This window comes from Pseudophryne corroboree, chromosome 2 (assembly GCF_028390025.1).
Source record: "Pseudophryne corroboree isolate aPseCor3 chromosome 2, aPseCor3.hap2, whole genome shotgun sequence".
Lineage (NCBI taxonomy): Eukaryota > Metazoa > Chordata > Amphibia > Anura > Myobatrachidae > Pseudophryne > Pseudophryne corroboree.
Window position 1 is genome coordinate 612003443 of NC_086445.1, and position 25591 is coordinate 612029033.

The following is a 25591-nucleotide window of genomic DNA, read 5'->3' on the forward strand; positions in this document are numbered from 1 at the left end:
TGGTGTCAACTTACTGCAGGAGCGTACATTTTTTCTGTGTTGAATTCATGTCCAAAATGTAAAAAAATTTGGCAAAGAACAAATAAAGAACAAATTTAATTAAAAATACATATGTTATTTTTACAATTTCCAAAAAAAATTTATGGGTACATTTCTCTGCATAAAAAACTTCACTAACACCAATAAAAAACCACAAACAAAAAATAATAGGCATTTAGTAGCTAGACCAGGAAAGACAAACACTACTTTGCAGATCAATCCTGGTAAAAAAAAAATTGGTTTAGCCAAAAGGCAAAAAAAAAAAAAAATATTTTACAAAACACAAACAGGCACCAACACAGGCCAAGGACACTTACCTGCTCCAAAAGAAAGGAAAACTTGGTGTTCCCTAGCACACCAATCCAAATAAATATCAAAGGGTTATATGACCCAAAAACAAGCACCTACAAGAGAACACAAATGATAGTCACAAATAACATACAGAACATTAAAACAAACAGCCACCAATACAGGCCAAGGACACTTACCTGCTCCAAAAGAAAGGAAAACTTGGTGTTCCCTAGCACACCAATCCAAATAAATATCAAAGGGTTATATGACCCAAAAACAAGCACCTACAAGAGAACACAAATGATAGTCACAAATAACATACAGAACATTAAAACAAACAGCCACCAATACAGGCCAAGGACACTTACCTGCTCCAAAAGAAAGGAAAACTTGGTGTTCCCTAGCACACCAATCCAAATAAATATCAAAGGGTTATATGACCCAAAAACAAGCAGCTACAAGAGAACACAAATGATAGTCACAAATAACATACAGAACATTAAAACAAACAGCCACCAATACAGGCCAAGGACACTTACCTGCTCCAAAAGAAAGGAAAACTTGGTGTTCCCTAGCACACCAATCCAAATAAATATCAAAGGGTTATATGACCCAAAAACAAGCACCTACAAGAGAACACAAATGATAGTCACAAATAATAAGCACATGTTTATTTTCACAAATGGACTTGCCAAATATATATGGGATTAAATAATTAAACAAAAAAACATTAATAAAACACTTTGACTTCCAAAAATTAACAATAACATTTCCACAATACTCACAAACGAAAAATTGCATAAACAATGCAACACTGTCTATATTCCAAACGCAAACGAAAGGACAAAGGTATGCTTGACAATTACTCACTCTGCAAATTCCACTAGCACCTTCACGCACAAGCCAACAAACAAATGAAACTCCAAACTACCTACACTCACAGCGTGCAAACTCGGCCCTTAAATAAGCAGTGCAATCATTCACCAGATTAATAGTGTACACCTGTGTGAATTAACTATTCGCACGTAGGTATATAAGCGCACACACCTCGGCGTACACGTCATCACAAACATGGCTTCTCGTGAGCAAATCGCAGCAGAGCTAGACCGCATTGCAGAGCAGCAGATGGCATTGCAGAAACAACGCTTAGAGTGGCAAAGGCGCTTGTTAGAATCCGCCTCTGCGGATGTGGAGGCAGGACCTAGTACTCTGCAAATTTCTGCTTCTGAACCTCAACAATTGAGTGTGGATACCCTGCCACACACACATAGTGAGCCAACTGAGGGAGAATTGACTTTAGCCACACAAACACAGCAGACAGAAGCTGCTAGTGAGGAGGAAGATGGAGATGAACAACAAGAAGAAACCTCACAGGCTACCTCCAGACGGAAAAAAAGACAGCCTGCATTCACTAAGAGGGAGTTGCGTGTCTTGGTCACGCAGGCCATGCCCAAAATACATAGAGGGCCAAAAAACATGGGTGCTGCTTCAAAAGAACGCATATGGAGAGACATCACAAAATCTGTGAATGAAGTTGGCTCTGTCGTCAGAACATCACAGGAAGTGAGACGACGGTAAGTGCATCTTGACAATCCATTTTCTGTGCTAAGTTGTTCAAAAAATATAGTTACATATCATGTTCTGTCTAGCAAACACAAGCAGAACATGTGTGCTATATATTTTCTACAACCAATAATAATACTCAACTTTGTCCCTCTTTCACAATACATATGTAGGTGGGCTGACTTCAAATCCCGCCTGAAGGCAAAGAGGGCTGCGGAGTGGAATGCCTCAAGGGCTACAGGGGGTGGACCACCTGTCGCTGTGGAGTATACTGACTTGGAGGAGATGGCGATGGACTGTGTCAGTTATGAGGAGGGCCAAGGGGTGTCTCATATGGACACGGACCTGCCTGAGATTCTGACGGGACATGACTTGGAAGGTAAGTTTACACATTTATTTGTCTGTAATTTGAACTGTATTTAGAATCTTTTACTAATTTATACTCCAACTTTTTCCCCACACATTCTTCTATTTGCTTGGCACAAAACACAGCACAGGGGGGTGAACAGTTTGAGTCACAGGCCGGTTATGTGGTTGAGGCTGAGGTGGAGGGACCTAGTGGGTCTGGCAGTGTGGGCCAACAAAACCCACCTATGCAGGTTCCTACTGGCCCCCCCACCCAACCCTCTGCTATCCCGGAGATCCTGCTTGAAATTGCTAGGTATGGTGAGAGCCTAAACACATTTCAAGACGGGGTCATCCGGGAGGTAAGCCAGATAGCTGTCCGGCTCACTGAGATCCGAACCTGTGTTGAGCAAGGTGTTGCTCAACTCTGCCAAGGTCTGGCAGAGATCAGGCAGGCCCAAGAACAACTGGCCTCCTCAAACCAAACCCTTGCAAATAACATCTTGCAAGGGCTCCAGGCCATCGCTGTCTCCCTTGCCCACAGTGGCAGAGAGCCAACCACATCGGCTCCCTCCCCTGCCCCTGCCCAGGAAGAACAGGCCACTGGGCAGGCCCAACGAAGGTCACTCCGCAGACCAAGCAAAGAAGATCAGCCTCAGGCGGGGAGAAAAAGAAGAAAGTGATGTCTCTCCAGATGGGCAGCACCCATGTTTTTGTAGTTGCCTCTATGTTATTTTGGAGTTGGCTTGTGTGGCCAGAATGGATCACTCCCTCTTAGTGAAATGTCTTTTTTCTGTTTGGAGGAATTGTAGCCTGTGAGTTTCTTTTAACAAACAACAGAGCCATCTTCCTCTCACTAGTGTGCTGTGTATTGTTGTGTTTGTGTGGTGGATACTAATTCTTTTTCATTTGGTATCAAATTTGTGTGTGGCAGGGTGTGTAATATGTTTAATTTATGCATTTTAAAGATACTTTTGTCAGAAGCAGAAATTTGCAGAGTACTGAGTTCTGCTATCTAATTATTGTCAGTGCCATCTGCTTGGTGCTTGGTCTATCTCTGCCTGTGAGACTCATGTGGAGCCATGTTTAAATGTTGTGTAATATTCTTCCCGTAATAAAAAAAACATATTACAAATGTGTGCAATTTCTTGAAGGTAATGCATTAGCAAAATCTTAGTTAACAAAAGATTAGGTCAACATATAGACACTTGGTGACCAATCTGCTAATTCTCCTTAAAATTCTAAATAATTTAAAAAAAAAGGTATGCTTTGCACCACACTTTAATGTCCATATTAATAAAACAGACACGACAACTTGATTAAATATCTTTGGTCAACATGACATCATTGAAAACATTGACAGATATTATAAACATATATTAGTGTGACTTTTAAAACTAAATCATAGTGTATGCTGCATTATGTGGGTGTTGGTTAATTGATAAGAATGTAGCAGAATTCTATAACTTTATCTAAAAATGTAACTTGTTTGTATTTAGTAGTCTAACACACATTAAAACATTTCAACAAAATGCTTACACACCAAGGTAAACACAAATAACAACCTTATTTGACAGTGTGTGAGATTAATATGTGAGTAGAATAAACATGTAATGTGTGTTCAGTCAATTGGTGGTTGGTAACTTTCATGTGCTCAGTAATTAACAAGTAATTGGACATCAGATGAATGTGCTCTCCAATTAACTGCTAATTACTGCATACACACTTGTACCAGTACTTCGCAAATGTAGAGTAACTGCAGACCTACTCTGCTGCTGCGTGAATGGTGCTACGGTTTCCTATGTTAGTTTTAACAGCGACAATGTTTATTTGCGAAAACAACGCCCAATGCTAGTTGCATACTCCCACACAGTACGCCCACTTTCACGCCCATGTCGGAGCATTGCGAAGTCTCGCCTCCGCCACGCCCACGCCACTCCTCGTTTTCGTTTGGCAGTTACGGCTTTTTGTTTCCAAAGTAATTTTGCACAGTTGTCGTACGTATGTCGTCGCGCATGCGTAATCACGCATTTGCGCATGCGCAGATACTTACATTTCGGACATTTGCGATGCGATGACTCTTAGCGATCAACTCGGAATGAGGGCCAATATACTTAACAGTCGGCAAACATCAATCAGTGCTGTCCATTGCAGATCTTGGTGAAGCTGAACTCAAGGAGCGTAGGAAAGATTGAGCCACTTTGAGAGAATCAAAATAAGTTTCCCGCCATGAATCTTTTTCCATGTCGACCTTGTTCCTGTCGACCTTTTGTCCATGTCGACCTTTTGTCCATGTCGACCTAAGGTGTGTCGACCAATTGGTGTCGACCTAAGGTGTGTCGACCTTTCTGTTGTCGACCTGGAGTCCCAGACCCCTCCCCTGCAGTGCTCAACTGCTAACAAAATTGCTGCTGCGATCAACTCAGAATTAATCCCTACTTGTGTTAATTATTTTGCCAAACAACCAATCAAGCATCAATAATACTTTTACTCAAAAAGGTATAAAAGAGATTAATGAAATACTTCAGTCAATATAACTCAAGCATGTCCAAACTGCGGCCCTCCAGCTGTTCAGAAACTACACATCCCAGCATGCCCTGACACAGCTTTAGCATTCACTGACAAAACTGTGTCAGGGCATGCTGGGATATGTAGTTTCACAACATCTGGAGGGCCGCAGTTTGGACATGCCTGGTATAACTGTTCAGAGGAAAAATGCATACCCATCTCAGCTTAATGATTCAACAGTAGAATATGTACTCACTTTGGGGGATATAGATCAAGCCTTAAGGGCCCCATACACTAATGCGACATGTCGGACCCTCATGTCGCAGGCGATCACCCCGGCAGCCTCCTGGGCGGCAGGATCGCATAAGATACATCGTATGTGGTCCTTTTGTTTACGATGTATCTTGTGCGATCCCAGCCATGCCTGCGGGGTAGGACATGTCGCTAGTGCAGCGCAGTCAATCTAGGGGATCAGATCCGATGCTCACGGGAGCGCGCATCGGATCGGATATAAAACACATCCGAAATGCCCGATTTCATCCGATATATCGTCCCGAATGGCCGAAATCGGAAGAAATCGGACATTATCGTTCTAGTGTATGGGGCCCTTAAGAGAGAGATAAAGTACCAATTAGTCAACACCTGTAATTTTTGAAGCACAGTCTGTAACATGACAGATAAGCTGGGTACATATTAGACGACAGGCAAACAATGCAATGTATTCAACGATTTCCCTTGAACTCCCGGACAAACGATATTGGCCCTCATTCAGGTTGGATCGCAGTTTGCAGAAAATCAGAAACAAGCTATTTTTGTGAATCTGCGTAGGTGCTGCGGCTGTAAAGCAAGCGCATGCGTGAACGTTCACAGTGTGATCGCATCCCTGAAGAATGAGATCACACTATGATAGACAGCACGGCCGTCAGGCAGGGGGTGGGGGTGGGGGGTCTGTCAACACTGCATTGCGGAGGCTTGGTCCGGACAATGGAGGCGTGTCCGGACCATTTTTGGGGCGGTCGCATGACATCAAACACAGCCGCTGCTACACGAAAAATGGCAGTGAGGTGCCTGCATACGCATCCAAGCTGTGTATGCAGGGGGTTATCCCTAATTTCTCGTTCTGCAATTGAATTGCGATCGTATCCCTGGGCGGGACTTTGCATGCTGGGAGGCTTGCCCTGTGGTGGGCGGCCCCCAACATACGATCGTACTCAGTAGCAGATTTTTTTTAACAGAGTCTGCAACTGAGCCTGAATAGGCATTCCTTCAGCTTCAGCAGCAGATACTGCTAAATCGCAAAATCTTCTACTGAAAAAATCTCATGCTGGGGGCCACCCAGCACAGGCAAGGCCACCCAGCATGAGAAGCACTGCCCAGTGCTGCGATCACATGTAAAAATGTGAATGCAGCACAGGCATTGGAACCATCGGGTTTACTGGTAGCCACCCTGCATACTTAGCATGGCTGCGTATGCAGGTGTATCGGCGCTATGTTTCCCCCCGCAGCAGCAGTGTGTGATGTCACTTGGCCCCTAACGCCGCGTCGCCCCCCACCGATGTCTTGCAAAAGACATAAAGTCCTATCGTCAGTGGCCACATCCAGGAGTATGCTGTTGTTGACGATATCCTCAGATTGAGATGCATGTAGGGCCGACCAGAAGACTTCACTAATGACCACAAATAGGGGGTAATTCTGAGTTGATTGCAGCAGCAAGTTTGTTAGCAATTTGGCAAAACCATGGCCCTCATTCCGAGTTGATCGGTCGCAAGGCGAATTTAGCAGAGTTACACACGCTAAGCCGCCGCCTACTGGGAGTGAATCTTAGCTTCTTAAAATTGCGACCGATGTATTCGCAATATTGCGATTACTAACTACTTAGCAGTTTCAGAGTAGCTCCAGACTTACTCTGCCTGTGCGATCAGTTCAGTGCTTGTCGTTCCTGGTTGACGTCACAAACACACCCAGCGTTCGCCCAGGCACTCCCACCGTTTCTCCGGCCACTCCTGCGTTTTTTCCGGAAATGGTAGCGTTTTCAGCCACACGCCCCTGAAACGCCGTGTTTCCGCCCAGTAACACCCATTTCCTGTCAATCACATTACGTTCGCCGGAGCGATGAAAAAGCCGTGAGTAAAATTACTTTCTACATAGCAAAGTTACTTGGCGCAGTCGCAGTGCGAACATTGCGCATGCGTACTAAGCGGATTTTCATTGCGATGCGATGAAAAATACCGAGCGAACAACTCGGAATGAGGGCCCATGTGCACTGCAGGGGGTGCAGATATAACATGTGCAGAGAGCGTTAGATTTGGGTGGATTATATTGTTTCTGTGCAGGGTATATACTGGCTGCTTTATTTTTACACTGCAATTTAGATTTCAGTTTGAATACACCCCACCCAAATTTAACACTCTCTGCACATGTTATATCTGCCCCCCCCCCCCCCCCCCCCCCGTGCAGCGTGCATTGTTTTGCCCAATTGCTAACAAAATTGCTGCTGCGATCAACTCAGAATTACCCCCATAGTGCGTTCACACTCCAATCCATCGAATTGGGCAAATTATTAAAAATATTGTCTACTGTGTACCCAGCTTTAGGAGCTGATGAGATAGTACTTTATTTCTCTCCACTTTATCACTCTCAAAGCTTTGATAAATCTCTTCCTTTAACTTTACAGTTGAGCAGAATAATTTTTTGTCAATGGCAACTGATTGGATGGTCACGGCATGTGATCACTACTGCTAGATGGGGGAGGGGTTGTAATGTAAAAGTAGTTTCCTACGTTCTCACCATTTGATTATGTCCCTTCTGGAAGAAATGCAAATGCTGTCTTCTTATTGCAAGTGTTTGCTTGTCATGCAACATTGTCATGTTGTTTCCTCAGAACAATATACACATCTCTGTGTATGGACCTGGCATCTTATGGCTTTCTTGTGGCTGCTGTAGAACACAGGTGAGTATGCACTGACTATGTGAAAACATATACTCTTTATACGTAACAGCTAACTTTTTTAGGGATTGTAAATATATATACTTTATTAAAGGTTAGATATAAGTACTAGCGGCGGCTGCAGCCCCTGGGATGCAGCGCCGACTACCTAATGCAGGGTGGGGGATGCTAAGCATATAAACATAAATGTGTAGATGTATGTAATATATGCGCTGGCAGTATATCCGGATCAGAAGCGGCGCTGTATACCAGACCTGCCTGGTGAACCCGGGACTTGGTATCATGTAGGTTGCCCCATGTAGTCTAGCCCTCAGTAGTAATGCCCCCTGTAGTTTAGCCCCTGCAGTTACGTCCCCCCCCAGTCGTAATGCCCCCAGTAGTTTAGCTCCTGTAGCAGGGGCGTAGCCAGAACTTTGTGGGCCCCACAGCAACATTATGAATGGGGCCCCCATCCCAGTGCTTCTAGAGAGACACTTCTCTGCAGCAGTTGTTCATTTTATGCCCTGTAATAGTGCCCTAGTTCATTTTCTGAACCGTAGTAGAGCCTTATTTAAAGTTATGGCCTATAGTAGTGCCCTAGTTTCTTTTATTAATCGTAGTAGTGCTTAAGTTCACCCTATGTCACATTTCAGAGCTGCCAGTACACATTATGCCGCACAGTACCCCAAATTCACATTATGATATATAGTGCTCCCCGTTCATAATGTGCCTCATTACAGTGCCCCGGTTCATATTATATAACATTAAAATGCCCTCCAGTTCATTTTATACCACACTACAATGAGCAGGTCCAGGGGCATACCTAGATATATTGCAGGCCCCAAGGAAAAAGTTTGAAAAGACCCTTACATACCACGCAATGGCAAAAAATGTATATAACGCATGTAACTTTGACAGAGAAGGTGGGCCCCTCTCAGCTCTGGGCCCCATAGCAGCTGCACTGCCTGCACCTATGGTAGCTACGCCCTTGCCCTGTAGTTTAGCCCCATGTAGTTTGCCCCCAAGTAGTAATGCCCTCAGTAGTTTAGCCCCTGTAGTTATGCCCCCTTGTAGTTTAGCCCCCAGTAGTAATACCCCCTGTAGTTGCCCCCTTGTAGTTTAGCCCCAAGTAGTTTTGCCCCCAAGTAGTAATGCCCCAGTAGTTAACCCCTGTAGTTATGCCCCCAGTAGTAATGCCCCCAGTAGCAATGCCTCTGTAGTTATGCCCACAGTAGTTATGCCCCCAGTAGTTATGCCTCCAGTAGTAATGCACCCCTGTAGTTTGCCCCCAGTGGCTTGCCCCCTTGTAGTTTGCCCCCAGTAGCTTGTCCCTTGTAGTTTATCCTCCTGTAGTTTGCCCCCTTGTCGTTTAGCCCCCCAGTAGTTTAGCTCCCATGTAGTTTAGCCCCCAAGTAGTAATGCACCTCTAGTTTGACCCCAGTAGTAATGCCCCTGTAGTAATGCCTCTGTAGTTAAGCCCCCAGTAGCAATACCCCTGTAGTTATGCCCCTGTAGTTATGCCCCCAGTAGCAATGCCCCTGTAGTTATGCCCCCAGTAGTTATGCCTCCAGTAGTAATGCACTTCTTTAGTTTGCCCCCAGTAGCTTGCCCCCAAATAGTTTGCCCCCAGTAGCTTGCTCCTTGTAGTTTACCCCCTTGTAGATTATCCCCCTGTAGTTTGCCCCCCTGTAGTTTGCCCCCTTGTCGTTTAGCCCTCCGGTAGTTTAGCTCCCATGTAGTTTAGCCCCCAAGTAGTAATGCCCCCAGTAGTTTAGCCCCTCTAGTTTGCCCCCAGTAGTAATGCCCCTGTAGTTAAGCCCCCAGTAGCAATGCCCCTGTAGTTATTCCCCTGTAGTAATGCCCCTGTAGTTATGTCCTCAGTAGTAATGCCCCCAGTAGTAATGTGCCCCAGTAGTTAGCCCCCTTGTAGTTTGCCCCCTTGTAGTTTGCCTCCAGTAGCTTGCCCCCTTGTAGCTTGCCCCCTTGTAGTTTGCCCCTAAGTAGTAATGCCCAAGTAGTAATGACCCCAGTAGTTTAGCCCCCAGTAGTAATGACCCCCGGTAGTTTGCCCCCTAGTAATTTAGCTCCAAGTAGTAATGCCTCCAGTAGTTTAGACCCTGTAGTTATGCCCCTAGTAGTTATGCCCCTGTAGTTATGCCCATGTAGATATGCCCCTGTAGTAATGCCCCCTGTAGTAATGCGCCTCTGTAGTTGGCCCCCAATAGTTTGCCGCCTTGTAGTTTGCCCCCAGTAGCTTGCCCCCTTGTAGTTTGCCCCCAGTAACTTGCCCCCTTGTAGTCTGCCCCAGTAGCTTGCCCCCTTGTAGTTTACACCCTTGTAGTTTGCCCCCAGTAGTTTTCCCCCTTGTGTTTTTCCCCCTAGTAGCTTGCCCCCAGTAGTTAGCCCCCTGTAGAAGTCCCGCTAATACACTCACTCACACATATGTTAAAAAATACAAAAACACCATACTCACCAAGCCCCACTCCCGCATCTGACCGCTGCAGTCCTTCCGGCGTCCGCTCCTCGGCACTATGAGAGAGATGTCATGACTTCTCTCCCATAGCGCACACTGACATAGCCGGGAGCCAGAAGCCGGAGCTCAGTAGTGAGCTCCTGCCGCCGGCTTCCGCTGTGGAGAGAGAGACGGGCGCCCGCTGGTAACACAATCTCAGCGGCGCCTGGCATCTCCCTCGGATTAGGTGAGCACATCGGGTTAGGTGAGCCGGAGGAGGCGGAACTGCGTTCCGTCTCCAAGTGGAACTGATGGAACGCAGTTCCGCCCCATTCTGGCTCACTTTAACCCCTGGGCTTCACTCTCCTAAGCCCACCCCCAGACTCCTTTGAAACTAACCAATGATAGTCTGGGGGCTGGTTTAGGAGAGTGAAACCTAATGCTGAGGCCCAAGTACTGCACAGCGGCTGTAATACATAGTGCCAGTCACACGCCAGTGCATATATTACATACATCTACACATGTATGTTTATATGTGCTTAGCTTCCCCCCCACACTAGGTAATCAGTGCTGCAGCAGCCGCTGATAAGTACTATTGTTGATATTAATAAAGCTTTTACCATACATAGGGGGTCATTCCGAGTTGATCGCTCGCTAGATACTTTTAGGAGCCGTGCAAACGCGTAGTCACCATCCACGGGGGAGTGTATTTTCGCTTTGCAAGTGTGCAAACGCCTTTGCAGCCGAGCGTAGCAAAAACATTTTGTGCAGTTTCAGAGTAGCTCTGGACTTACTCAGCCCTTGCGATCACTTCAGTCTTTTTGGTGCCGGAATTGACGTCAGACAACTGCCCTGCAAACGCCTGGACACGCCTGCGTTTTCCCAAACACTCCCAGAAAACGGTCAGTTGACACCCATGAACGTCCTCTTTCTGTCAATCACCTTGCGTTTGGCTGTGCGAATGGAATCTTCGCTAAATCCATCGCCCAGCACCGATCCTCTGTACCCGTACGACGCGCCTGCGCATTGCGGTGCACACGCATGTGCAGTTTCGCAGTTTTTTTACCTGATCGCTGCCCTGCGAAAATCGACAGTGAGCGATCAGCTCGGAATGACCCCCATAGTGTTTTTATTTTCTTTCATACTGTATATATCCTTTCATCCCTGAGCTACAATATTTTGAGCACCCCTATATTGTCAAATGACTTCATTTGTCTCATCGGCGTAAGCTGACATTAGGTACTTACGCTCGATGTGCCGAATGCAGAACTCAATGGCAGGAATAAACACCTAGGGGTATATTTACTAAGATTCGTAATTGTCGGGATTTGGTGGGAGATTAAACACGAATGACATCGGTAGTGTGAATTTGCAACTTTTTGTTTTTTTTACGTCTCATTTACTATGCTGTCGTATTCTGCATTTTAGTTTTTTCTGATGTCGATGTCATTCATAATGTCAGGCAGTGTTTTACGGGAGTGATTAGTAAAACACTGCCTGCAAAACACAATGAATCCCGGCCGGATCTGTGAGAAGAAAGAGTTAAAAAAATTAAAAAAATTTGCGTGGGGTCCCCCCTCCTAAGCATAACCAGCCTCGGGCTCTTTGAGCCAGTCCTGGTTGTAAAAATACAGGGGGAAAAATGCATAGGGTTCCCCCATATTTAAACAACCAGCACCGGGCTCTGCGCCTGGTCCTGGTGCAAAAAATATGGGGGACAAAAAACATAGGGGTCCCCCGTATTTTTAACACCAGCACCGGGCTCCACTAGTCAGAGAGATAATGCCACAGCCGGGGGACACTTTTATATTGGTCCCTGTGGCCCTGGCATTAAATCCCCAACTAGTCACCCCTGGCCGGGGTACCCTGGAGGAGTAAGGATGACTTAAATCAAGGGTTTTCCCCCCTCCAGCCACCCAAGGACCAGGGGTGAAACCCGAGGCTGTCCCCTCCATCCGTGGGCGGTGGATGGGAGGCTGATAGCCTTTTGTGTAAAAAAAATAAATTGTTTTTTGTAGCAGAACTACAAGTCCCAGAAAGCCTCCCCCGCAAGCTGGTACTTGGAGAACCACAAGTACTAGCATGCGGGGTAAAAACGGGCCAGCTGGTACCTGTAGTTCTACTACAAAAAAAAACACCCAAATAAAAACAAAACAGACACCGTGAAAGTAAAACTTTAATGTACATACATGCACACTTACATACATACTTACCTATGTTGACACGGAGCCCCTCGGTCCTCTTCTCCAGTAGAATCCATGGGGTACCTGTAAATAAAATATATACTTACAAACAATCCTATGTAGATCGGTCCTCTTCTTTCTACTTGTAATCCACGTACTTGTTAAAATAAAAAAACGGGGAAAAAAACGAACCACGAACTGAAAGGGGTCCTATGTTTACACATGGAACCTCTTTCTCCGACTGGCGGGACCCCCCGTGACTCCTGTCAAAGAGGGTCCCGCCAGCCAATCAGGGAGCGCCACGTCATGGCACTCTCCTGATTGGCTGTGCGCTCCTGCCCTGTCAATCAGGAGGAGCGCACTGGTTACAATGTAGCGTAGCGGCGCTCCATTGTAACCAATGGTGGGAACTTTGCGGTCTGCAGTTAACCGCGAGTTAATTGGGGTCACTCTTGTGGGTACCCCATGGATTCTACTGGAGAAGAGGACCGAGGGGCTCCGTGTCAACATAGGTAAGTATATATGTATGTAAGTGTGCATGTATGTACATTAAAGTTTTACTTTCACAGTGTCTGGGTTTTGTTTTTATTTGGGTATTTTTTTGTAGTAGAACTAAAGGTACCAGCGGGACCGTTTCCCCCCCGCATGCTGGTACTTGTGGTTCTCCAAGTACCAGCTTGCAGGGAAGGCTTGCTGGGACTTGTAGTTCTGCTACAAAAAACAATATTCTTTTTTCTCATACGTCCTAGAGGATGCTGGGGACTCCGTAAGGACCATGGGGTATAGACGGGCTCCGCAGGAGACATGGGCACTATAAAGAAATTTAGAATGGGTGTGCACTGGCTCCTCCCTCTATGCCCCTCCTCCAGACCTCAGTTAGATACTGTGCCCAGCGGAGATAAGGTGCACTACAGGGGAGCTCTCCTGAGTTTCTCTGAAAAATAATTTTGTTAGGTTTTTTATTTTCAGGGAGCACTGCTGGCAACAGGCTCCCTGCATCGTGGGACTGAGGAGAGAGAAGCAGACCTACTTAAGTGATAGCTCTTAGGCTACTGGACACCATTAGCTCCAGAGGGAGTCGGAACGCGGGTCTCCCCCCGCCGTTCGGCCCAGAGCCGCGCCGCCGTCCTCCTCCCAGAGCCGGAAGATAGAAGCCGGGTGAGTATAAGAAGAAAAGAAGACTTCAAGGCAGCAGAAGACTTCGGATTTTCACTGAGGTAAGCGCGCAGCGGTAAAGCTGCGCGCCATTGCTCCCACACACACTACACACACTAGCGGGCACTGATGGGTGCAGGGCGCAGGGGGGGCGCCCTGGGCAGCAATAAAACTTCTGGATCTGGCATAGACACTGCGGAGGCAGTAATTCTTTATATCCCCCGCCAGTTTGAAATATTTTGAGCGGGACTGAAGCCCGCCGCCGGAGGGTGCGGAGCTTGGTCCCTCAGCACTAACCAGCGCCATTTTCTCCACAGAGATCTGCAGAGAAGCTGGCTCCCCGGTCTCTCCCCTGCTGAACACGGTGATACAGGGCTGAAAAGAGGAGGGGGGGAGGGCACTTGTAAGGCGCAGTGAGTGTATTACACAGTAATCTAATATAAAAGCGCTGTTATCTGGGACATTATTTTCCAGTGTCAGTTGGCGCTGGGTGTGTGCTGGCATACTCTCTCTCTCTCTCTCCAAAGGGCATTATTGGGGAACTGTCTCCTTATAACTATATCCCTGTGTGTGTGTGGGGGTGTCGGTACGAGTGTGTCGGCATGTCTGATGCGGAAGGCTCAGCTAAGGAGGAGGTGGAGCAGATGATTGTGGTGTCGCCGTCGGCAACACCGACTCATGATTGGATGGACATGTGGAATGTTTTAAATGCAAATGTGACCTTATTACATAAGAGATTGGACAAAGCAGAGTCCAGGGAAAGAGCAGGGAGTCAATACATGGCTTCGGCTGGGTCACCGGGCCCTTCTGGGTCTCAAAAACGTCCCCTATCCCAGATAGCAGACACTGATACCGACACGGACTCTGACTCCAGTGTCGACTACGATGAAGCGAGGTTGCACCCGAGGGTGGCAAAAAGTATTAATTATATGATTATTGCAATAAAAGAGGTTTTGCATATCACAGATGGGTCCCTCTGTCCCTGACACGAGGGTGCGCATGTATAAGGAAAAGAAACCTGAGGTAACCTTTCCCCCATCCCATGAACTTAACGAGTTATTTGAAAAGGCTTGGGAAACTCCTGATAAAAAACGGCAGATTCCCAAGAGGATTCTTATGGCATATCCTTTCCCTGCACGGGACAGGGTACGTTGGGAATCCTCACCCAGGGTGGACAAGGCTTTAACACGCCTGTCCAAGAAAGTGGCGCTACCGTCTCCGGACACGGCAGCCCTCACAGATCCTGCTGATCGCAGGCAGGAAACTACTTTAAAGTCTATTTATGCGCTTACAGGTGCTTTGCTCAGACCGGCAATAGCATCGGCATGGGTGTGTAGTGCAGTTGCAGCTTGGACAGATACCTTGTCAGCTGACATTGATACCCTAGATAGGGATACCATTTCATTAACCTTAGGCCACATTAAAGACGCAGTCTTATATATGAGGGATGCTCAAAGAGACGTTGGGCTGCTGGGGTCGAGAGCCAACGCCATGGCGGTTTCTGCTAGGCGCGCCCTGTGGACTCGCCAATGGACGGGTGATGCCGACTCAAAGAAACATATGGAGGTTTTGCCATACAAAGGTGAAGTTTTATTTGGGGAAGGTCTCGCGGACCTGGTTGCCACAGCTACCGCGGGTAAATCTACCTTTTTGCCTTTTGTTCCCCCACAGCAAAAGAAAACTCCACAGTATCAGATGCAGTCCTTTCGGTCGCGTAAGTCCAGAAGAGGTCGGGGCTCATCTTTCTTCGCCATAGGTAAGGGTAGAGAGAAAAGAATGCCTGCTACGGCTAGTTCCCAGGAACAGAAGTCCTCCCCGGCTTCTACTAAATCCACCGCATGACGCTGGGGCTCCACTGAGGGAGTCCGCAACGGTGGGGGCACGTCTTCGACTTTTCAGCCAGGTCTGGGTTCTGTCAGATGTGGATCCTTGGGTGACGGATATTGTATCCCAAGGCTACAAACTGGAATTTGAAGAGGTGCCCCCTCGCCGATTTTTCAAGTTGGCCTTGCCAGCTTCTCCCCCAGAGAAGGAAGTAGTGTTCGCGGCAATTCAAAAGCTGTATCAACAGCAAGTGATTGTCAAGGTTCCCCTAGTCCAACAGGGGAAAGGGTACTATTCGACCCTGTTCGTGGTCCCAAAGCCGGATGGTTCGGTCAGACCCATTTTAAATTTAAAATCCCTAAACCTGTACTTGAGAAAGTTCAAATTCAAGATGGAATCGCTCCGGGCTGTAATCTCCAGTCTGGAAGGGGGGGATTTTATGGTGTCACTCGACATAAAGGATGCACACCTTCATGTCCCCATATATCCTTCTCATCAGGCGTACCTCAGATTCGCTGTACAGGACTGTCATTACCAGTTTCAGACGTTGCCTTTTGGGCTTTCCACGGCCCCGAGGATTTTCACCAAGGTGATGGCGGAGATGATGGTGCTCCTGCGCAGGCAGGGAGTCACAATTATCCCATACTTGGACGATCTCCTGATAAAAGCAAGATTGAGAGATCAATTGCAGAAGAGCGTGTCGCTCTCCCTGAGAGTGCTACAACAACACTGTTGGATTCTCAATCTGCCAAAGTCACAATTGATTCCAACGACTCGACTATCATTCCTAGGCATGATTCTGGACACGGAACAGAAGAGAGGTTTTTTCTCCCGATGGAAAAAGCCCAGGACCTCTAGAATATGGTCAGAGACTTGCTAAAACCAAAAAGAGTGTCTGTTCATCAATGCACTCGAGTTCTGGGGAAAATGGTGGCAGCCTACGAGGCCATCCCCTTCGGCAGGTTTCATGCAAGGACGTTTCAGTGGGACCTCCTGGACAAGTGGTCTGGGTCCCATCTACTAATACATCAGAAGATAAGCCTGTCCCCCCGGGCCAGGGTGTCTCTCCTGTGGTGGCTGCAAAGTGCTCACCTTCTAGAGGGTCGCAGGTTCGGCATTCTGGACTGGGTTCTGGTGACCACGGACGCGAGCCTCCGAGGATGGGGAGCAGTCACATAAGAAAGAAATTTTCAGGGGCTATGGTCAAGCCAGGAGGCTTGTCTACACATCAACGTACTGGAATTGAGGGCCATATACAATGACCTACGACAAGCGGAGGATCTTCTACGCGACCTACCGGTTCTGATTCAATCAGACAACGTCACAGCCGTGGCTCATGTAAACCGCCAAGGTGGGACAAGGAGCAGAGTGGCAATGGCGGAAGCCACCAGGATTCTTCGCTGGGTGGAAAATCACGTAAGCACTCTGTCAGCGGTCTTCATTCCGGGAGTGGACAACTGGGAAGCAGACTTCCTCAGCAGACACGATCTCCATCCAGGAGAGTGGGGACTTCATCAAGAAGTTTTTACAGAGATAACAAGTCTTTGGGGAATTCCTCACATAGACATGATGGTGTCACGCCTCAACAAGAAGCTTCGGAGGTATTGTGCCAGGTCAAGGGACCCTCAGGCAGTAGCGGTGGACGCCTTGGTGACACCTTGGGTGTTTCAGTCGGTCTATGTGTTCCCCCCTCTTCCTCTCATCTCAAAAATATTGAGAATCATAAGACAAAAAAGGGTGAAAACAATACTCATTGTTCCAGATTGGCCTCGAAGGGCCTGGTATTCAGATCTTCAGGAGATGCTCACAGAAGATCCATGGCCTCTTCCTCTCAGGGAGGACCTGTTACAACAGGGTCCCTGCGTGTTCCAAGACTTACTGCGGTTACGTTTGACGGCATGACGGTTGAACGCCGAATCCTAGCTGGGAAAGGTATTCCGGAGGAAGTCATCCCTACTCTGATAAAGGCTAGGAAGGAGGTGACAGCAAAACATTATCACCATATCTGGAGGAAGTATATTTCTTGGTGTGAAGCCAAGAATGCTCCTACGGAAGATTTCCACCTGGGCCGTTTTCTCCACTTTCTACAGACAGGAGTGGATATGGGCCTAAAATTAGGCTCCATTAAGGTACAGATTTCGGCCCTATCTATTTTCTTTCAGAAGGAATTGGCTTCTTTCCCAGAAGTCCAGACTTTTGTAAAGGGAATACTGCACATCCAGCCTCCTTTTGTGCCCCCAGTGGCACCTTGGGACCTTAACGTGGTGTTACGGTTCCTGAAGTCTCACTGGTTTGAACCTCTTCAAACGGTTGAATTTAAATTTCTCACTTGGAAGGTGGTCATGTTGTTGGCCTTGGCATCTGCAAGGCGGGTGTCCGAATTGACGGCCTTGTCTCACAAGAGCCCCTATTTGACCTTCCATGTGGATAGAGCAGAGTTGAGGACTCGTCCTCAATTTTTGCCTAAGGTGATTTCTTCATTTCATATGAACCAACCTATTGTGGTGCCTGTGGCTACGAGTGACTTGGAGGCCTTAAAAATCTATGTAGCCAGGACGGCTCGAGTTAGGAAAACAGAAGCACTGTTTGTCCTGTATGCAGCCAACAAAGTTGGCGCTCCTTCTTCGAAGCAGACTATTGCTCGCTGGATCTGTAACACGATTCAGCAGGCTCATTCTACGGCAGGATTGCCGTTAACAAATTCGGTAAAGGCCCATTCCACTAGGAAAGTAGCCTCTTCTTGGGCGGCTGCCCGAGGCGTCTCAGCTTTACAGCTTTGCCGAGCAGCTACCTGGTCAGGTTCAAACACTTTTGCAAAGTTCTATAAGTTTGATACCCTGGCTGATGAGGACCTTGCTTTTGCTCAGTCGGTGCTGCAGAGTCGTCCGCACTCTCCCGCCCGGTCTGGAGCTTTGGTATAAACCCCATGGTCCTTACACATCCTCTAGGACGTAAGAGAAAATAAGATTTTAAACCTACCGGTAAATGTTTTTTTCTCCTAGTCCATAGAGGATGCTGGGCGCCCGTCCCAGTGCGGACAAAATCTGCAAGGCTTGTATATAGTTGTTGCTTACATAAGGGTCATGTTACAGTTGAGTTCAGTCTTTAGCTGATACTGTTTTGTGTTCATACTGTTAACTGGTTGCGTATATTCCAGTTTATACGGTGTGGATGGTGTGGGCTGGTATGAATCTTGCCCTTAGATTAACAAAATCCTTTCCTCGTATTGTCCATCTCCTCTGGGCACAGTTTCTCTAACTGAGGTCTGGAGGAGGGGCATAGAGGGAGGAGCCAGTGCACACCCATTCTAAAGTTCTTTATAGTGCCCATGTCTCCTGCGGAGCCCGTCTATACCCCATGGTCCTTACAGCATCCTCTACGGACTAGGAGAAAAAGATTTACTGGTAGGTTTAAAATCTTATTTTTACACAAAAGGCTATCAGCCTCCCATCCACCGCCCATGGGTGGGGGGGACAGCCTTGGGCTTCACTTATGGTCCTTGGGTGGCTGGAGGGGGGGGGGCTTGATTTAAGGGGTCCCCACTCCTCCAGGGTACCCTGGCCAGGGGTGACTAGTTGGGGATTTAATGCCAGGGCCACAGGAACCAATATAAAAGTGTCCCCCGGCTGTGGCATTATCTCTCTGACTAGTGGAGCCCGGTGCTGGTGTTAAAAATACAGGGGACCCCTATGTTTTTTGTCCCCCATATTTTTTGGACCAGGCGCAAAGCCCGGTGCTGGTTGTTTAAATATGGGGGAACCCCAGTCATTTTTTCCCCTGTATTTTTAAAACCAGGACCGGCTCAAAGAGCCCGAGGCTGGTTATGCTTAGGAGGGGGAACCCCACGCAATTTTTTTTTCAAATTTTATCCCATTCCCACCCCTTCCCACTGATAAGCGTGCACGGATCTCACTGATCCGTGCATGCTTATCAGAATACGGGGGGGGAAAGCAGGTCTATTTGAAAACTGCTTTTTTTTTTACGATATGTACTTTTTCACGCCAGTGTTTGGCTTTTAACAGCAGTGATTGAAAATACGAATTTTTAGTAAATTACCGAGTTGTATAAAATAACAGGCGTATTTAACTGATGGTGTATTCATTCGTATTTTTTTTCTTTACCTTCAAAAGAAATACGAATGCCCTCATCACTGCCGAGATTTCAGTTTAGTAAATTCCCGAGATGACACTTTGAACAAAAAACACAAAATCGGTCGAAATCTGGAGCTTAGTAAATCCCCTGAGTGACTTTGATAAAGTACAAGAAAAAGGGGACAGTTGCTTTTTGTGACGATGCACTCAGACCTGTTTAAATAAAAGTAATACATTTCTTATTAGGTATGCATTAAAAGGAGATGAATAATTTTTTCTCTAAAGTCCTTCCTAATCCACTAAGTCAGATAATTATCCATTGAATCCTTATATATAAGTTTTTTTGTATTTGTGATATTTTAATCACTTATAATATTGCTTTAAAAAAAGTAAACTATTTTAGTCAAAACTTACAGTATGTAGGAATTTAGTTTTAGATTTAAGCAGATTATTTATTAAAAGCATATAGAAAAGAATATTTGAAGAAAAAATAGGAAGTATTTAAATCAGTGGTTCTCAAACTCGGTCCTCAGGACCCCACACAGTGCATGTTTTGCAGGTAACCCAGCAAGTGCACAGGTGTATTAATTACTCACTGACACATTTTAAAAGGTCCGCAGGTGGAGCTAATTATTTCACTTGTGATTCTGTGAGGAGACCTGCAAAACATGCACCGTGTGGGGTCCTGAGGACCGAGTTTGAGAACCTGTGATTTAAATGATGCTGTGTGCGAGTGGTTCTCAAACTCAACCCTCACGTTATCCAGCAGGTCATGTTCTGTGGATGTCTGTCTGTGGAAGCAGTTGGGATAATTACTGACCCAGAAAAATAGATTAACTCCCCTGTGCCTGATTAAACAGAGCCACAAAACATGATCTGTTGGGGGTACATGAGGACTAGAGGCTATAGTCATTGTAGCAATTCAATGTTATTATTACATACGGCAGTGGTTACTGGTTACCAAACACAAGGGTCTATTTACTAAGCGTTTGATGGAGATAAAGTGGATGGAGATAAAGTACCAGCCAATCAGCTCCTAACTGCCATGTCACAAGCCATATAGTGCATCCGGAAAGTATTCACAGCACTTCACTTTTTCCACATTTTGCTATGTTACAGCCTTATTCCAAAATGGAATAAATTATTTTTTTTCATCAAAATTCTACACACAATACCCCATAATGACAACATGAAAAAAAGTTTTTTTTTAGATTTTTACTAATTTATTCAAAATAAAAAAGGAAGAAATCACATGTACATAAGCATTCCCAGCCTTTGCTCAATTCTTTGTTTATGCACCTTTGGCAGCAATTACAGCCTCAAGTCTTTTTGAATATGATGCCACAAGCTTGGCACACCCATCTTTGGGCAGTTTCACCCATTCCTCTTTGCAGCACCTCTCAAGCTCTATCAGGTTTGATGGGAAGCATCAGTGCGCAGCCATTTTCAGATCTCTCCAGAGATATTCGATCGGATTCATGTCTGGGCTCTGGCTGGGCCACTCAAGGACATTCACAGAGTTGTCCTGAAGCCACTCCTTTGATATCTTGGCTGTGTGCTTAGGGTCGTTGTCCTGCTGAAAGATGAACCGTCGCCAAAGTCTGAGGTCAAGAGCCGTCTGGAGCAGGTTTTCATTCAGGATGTCTGTGTACATTGCTGCATTCGCCTCACAAGCAGTGGTTCATTCCGGTTTGCTTTCCGTTCATGAATTTTAGGTTATAGTTTTGTTTGCATGCCAGGATTTCTCTTGTACTTGTTTAAAAGACTCTTGTTGGCCGCCGGTGGTGAGTCTGTGTGCTGCAGTCTGGCTCTTGTCTGTGTAACCTCACCTGCTAGTATTTTGGCCATTACCTTGTGCTTGGCTTCCAGCCATCCTGATTGGCTCGTGTTTCCCTTATTACCCAGCCAGCCCTGCAGTCCAGTGCTGGTGATAGAAGTTTGTTATGATACCTGTATGTTCCTGGTTAGTTTCATGTCCAGTATTGCATCTGTGTCCAGACTCTGTCTGATAGTGGAATCATGTATTGGTGCTATTATATTCCTTGTGGTATCCACCTGAAATCCTGTGTACTCAGTTCTGACAGAATCCGGAGTTCATTACTCTCCACCTGAGTTCCAACCTTCAGTGAGAACCTGTCAGCTTCCTGTGGAGCTGTGTCCTGCCCCTGGATTGTTCCTGTGCAGCCAGTTAATCCTGTATCCTGAGTCCTGGTGTCCGGAGCCTGATCATTGGAATTTTTATCCAGTCTTCCTGTCCTGATATCTTGTATCTGCAGCCTTGGAGTTCCTGTTCATTCTGCGTGCACCTTTACCGGTGTCGCGAGTAGCGGCTCTGCTGCACCTTACGGCTGTGGCCGTATTTATTCTTACTTTCTGGCTTTTGTGTTTCTCTGCGGAGGTTTCCGCTATTGCTGTCCTTGCCGAATTACGACGGTGTCGTGTTTGGTGTTCGGGCAGCATTATCTTGGTTACAGTTTTGTTGGCGCCGCACATATACTAGTTTATTGTGTCTTAGTTCGTTTTCCCTTGTTCTCTCTCTGTCTCGGTTAATGCCTTGTCACCTACTAAGACCGGGGGGACATCGGAGTCGGGCAGACGTAATCCGCCCGTCAAACGAGGCTGCCGTGGGCCCAAGAAACCATAGTCTCGCAGGCGTTGACCGACCACTTGGGAGAAACAACGGAGTCAGGATTCCCGTCAGGTATTGCTGCGTATCCCAGTTCTGTCGCAGCTTCACATATCTGTACTTGGAACTCTTCTGCTGCCACCCTATCTCCTGGGTTTCAAGTACAGAGAACATAAAACTATACTGACTAGTCTCCCAGTTCCTGCCACTGAAAAACATCCTCACAGCATGACGTTGCCACCACCATGCTTCACTGTAGGGATGGTATTGGCCTGGTAATGAGTGGGGCCTGGTTTCCTCCAAACAGGATGCCTGGCATTCACGCCAAAGAGTTCAATCTTTGTCTCATCAGACCAGAGAATTTTTGTTTCTCATGATCTGAGAGTCCTTCAGGTGCATTTGGGCAAACTCCAGGCGGGCTGCCATGTGTTTTTTTACTAAGGAGTGGCTTCCGTCTGGCCACTCTACCATACAGGCCTGATTGGTGGATTGCTGCAGAGATGGTTGTCCTTCTGGAAGGTTCTCCTCTCTCCCCAGAGGAATGCTGTAGTTCTGACAGAGTGACCATCAGGGTCTTGGTCACCTCCCTGACTAGGGCCCTTCTCCCCCGATTGCTCAGTTTAGACGGCCGGCCAGCTCTAGGAGGAGTCCTGGTGGTTGAGAACTTCTTCCATTTACGGATGATGGAGGCCATTGTGCTCATTGGGACCTTCAAAGCAGCAGATATTTTTCTGTACCCTTCCCCAGATTTGTGCCTCGAGACAATCCTGTCTTGGAGGTCTACAGACAATTCCTTTGGCTTCATGCTTGGTTTGTGCTCAGACATGCACTGTTAAGTGTGGGACCTTATATAGAGAGGTGTGTGCCTTTCCAAATCATGTCCAATCAACTGAATTTACCACATGTGGACTCCAATTAAGCTGTAGGAACATCTCAAGGATGATCAGTGGAAACAAGATGCACCTGAGCTCAATTTTGAGCTTCATGGCAAAGGCTGTGAAATCTTATGTACATGTGATTTCTTAGTTTCTTATTTTGAATAAATATGCAAAATCTCAAAAAAAAAACTTTGGAATAAGGCTGTAACATAACAAAATGTGGGAAAAGTGAAGCGCTGTGAATACTTGCTGGATGCACTGTACCTTCCAACATGACACTCTACAGGAGGGACAAAATGCTCTGCTTCTGGACTTTTCTCTTAATTTGTGATTGTCGCACCCCAGATTTTGTACACTGGTCCTTCCAGGGTGTGACTCCTTTCAGACTGACAGCCTGACCTGGCTTATTGCCAGATTGGTGACATCATCACCAACGCATGCTGAGGCGGTGCTAGGAGATTCCTATGGTGTGATCAGGGTACTGGGTAGCATTGACCTGGCTTACCCATTCACACTGCACCGCAAGCCGGGTTGAACATGTGTTCAACTCTCCTCGCTACCTGGGTTGAAATACCGGGTCGCTCGACCCAGGTTATTTCAACTGACCCCTTTCAGACTGTTCCACAACCGGGGTAGCTGCGTGTACACGTGAAATATCCAAGGTTATTGCTGGCAGTCTGAACGGGGTATAAGTAGCTTACTTACTTTAGCCCTTATTCATAGAACTAAGCAAGAGTGTTAGGGAGAGAGAGAGAGGAGAGAGAGTATAAGGGAGAGAGAGAGGAGAGAGCGAGTGTTAGGGAGAGAGACAGAGGGGCGAGAGTGTTAGGGAGAGAGAATGTTAGGGAGAGAGAGAAAGAGAGAGGGGGGAGTGTTAGGGAGAGAGAGAGGGGGGAGGATAGAGTGTTAGGGAGAGAGAGGAGAAAGAGTGTTAGGGATAGATAGAGAGAGAGAGAGAATGAGGAGACAGTGTTAGGGAGAGAGAGAGGAGCAAGAGTGTTAGGGAGAGAAAGGGGAGAGGGTGTTAGGGAGAGAGAGAGAGAGAGAGAGAGAAGGGGAGAGAGAGATGAGAGTGTTAGGGAGAGAGAGGAGAGAGAGTGTTAGGGAGAGAGAGTGTAACAGGGAGAGAGATGGAGTGAGAGACACTATTGTACAGATTACACAGCAGCACAGCCACAGGTCTCTCATGGAGACGGGCACCCTTCGGCATTAGGCCACGCCCCCAAATCACCGGCGATTCGCTGCAGTTTGCCACTGCTCTGCTGGGAGTTAGGGGTGGGGGAACGCCATTGCTTAGTCCCTGCGCTGCATGGAGGTTGTGATGTGTGGTCTTTAAACTGACCGCACAACGCTTCTCCCGTGTACATTGGCCAGTGCCTCTCATGTTTGGGGGGCGAGCTGCCCCCTTGCCCCACCTATGCTGGCTCCTCTTCACTACATTATCCCTGTTGCTAGATCCTTCCTCGTTCCTTTCTTGACTTTGATAAGGACCAAATTGTTAAGGCCAGGTGACTGAATCAGAGCATTTCCAAAACACCAATGCTTGTAGGGTGCTCACAGTTGGCTGTGGTGGGTACCTACTGACAGTGGTTCATGAAACACAGGGCATCACATCCAACTTTGTATGGGTCTGCTTAATGGCACACTGGTCACTCTAATCATGTTAACCAAAGCACTTACAATGGTCACGAACTTTAGGATTGGACCTTTGAGGAAGGTTGTTGGGTTCGATGAATCCCAGTTGCGTTTGCATTGAGGAAGGTTGTTGGGTTCAATGAATCCCATTTGCTTTTGCATTATGTGAATGGCCGGTACATATGTGCTGTTTGTCTAGGGAAAAGATGACAACATGATGCATTGTGGGAAGAAAATAAGCCAATGGGGGTAGTTTGATGCCTTGGTCAATGTTCTGATGAGAAACCGTAGATCTGGTAATTCATGTGCACTATATTTGACATGTACAGATGTTTCCAAATTCACCTTTCCCCATTAAGCCATATGGCCAAATTAGCCATGCAATGAAATCTGTGACATAGCCACACCTAGTCATTTTTCTTAAGATATGCTACTTTATTCTGCTACTTTTTACGAATTGTTATGTGGCAGAAAGAAATTGTGAATCCATCCAATCACTACTCGCGGTGGAGTGTCTAAGCCTTGCTAAGCATTTTGTGCCCAGTGGAGCAAAAAGGAATGTGAGGTACACATCTGAACCTCCTACCTAAACACTGATGCAAGCCAGGTACATTCTTTCATGGCAACAATATACTATGGAAATGGCCTCATACAGCAGGAAAATGCACTTTATCACACTGCAAAGATTGTTCAGTGATGGTTTGGGGAATATGATAACATTTTCAAAGTGTTGCCCTGGCCCACGTGCGGTATGTGTTGGGCGAGTCTGATCCGTGGCAGCTCCACCTTGCAAATTACAGAAAAGGATCTGCTGGTAATGTCCTAATTCCAGATACCACAGGGTACCTGTAGTATCTTGTATAATCTATTGGGAAGATGTATGAAGTGAAAATAGTGGAGAAGTGAGCCAGTGGACAAGTTGCAACTAATCAGCATTGAAGTAGCATTTATCAAGTGCATTATATAAAGTTATAGGTAGCTGCTGATTGGTTGCCATGAGCAACTTCTCCACTGACACACTTCTTCACTCTTTTCACTGCTTCATACATCTCCCCTCATGTCTCAGTGAGTCAGA

At 46.6% G+C, this 25591-nt stretch overlaps 1 protein-coding gene across 1 annotated transcript in view; it reads left to right on the forward strand.

Moving 5' to 3' along the window:
- LOC135039826 (platelet-activating factor acetylhydrolase 2, cytoplasmic-like) overlaps nt 1-25591 on the forward strand; it is a 142342-nt gene that overhangs the window by 23411 nt on the left and 93340 nt on the right. The window contains exon 4 of the mRNA XM_063954761.1: nt 7628-7696. Coding sequence (XP_063810831.1) covers nt 7628-7696 — 69 coding nt within the window. The remainder of the gene's footprint in view (nt 1-7627; nt 7697-25591) is intronic.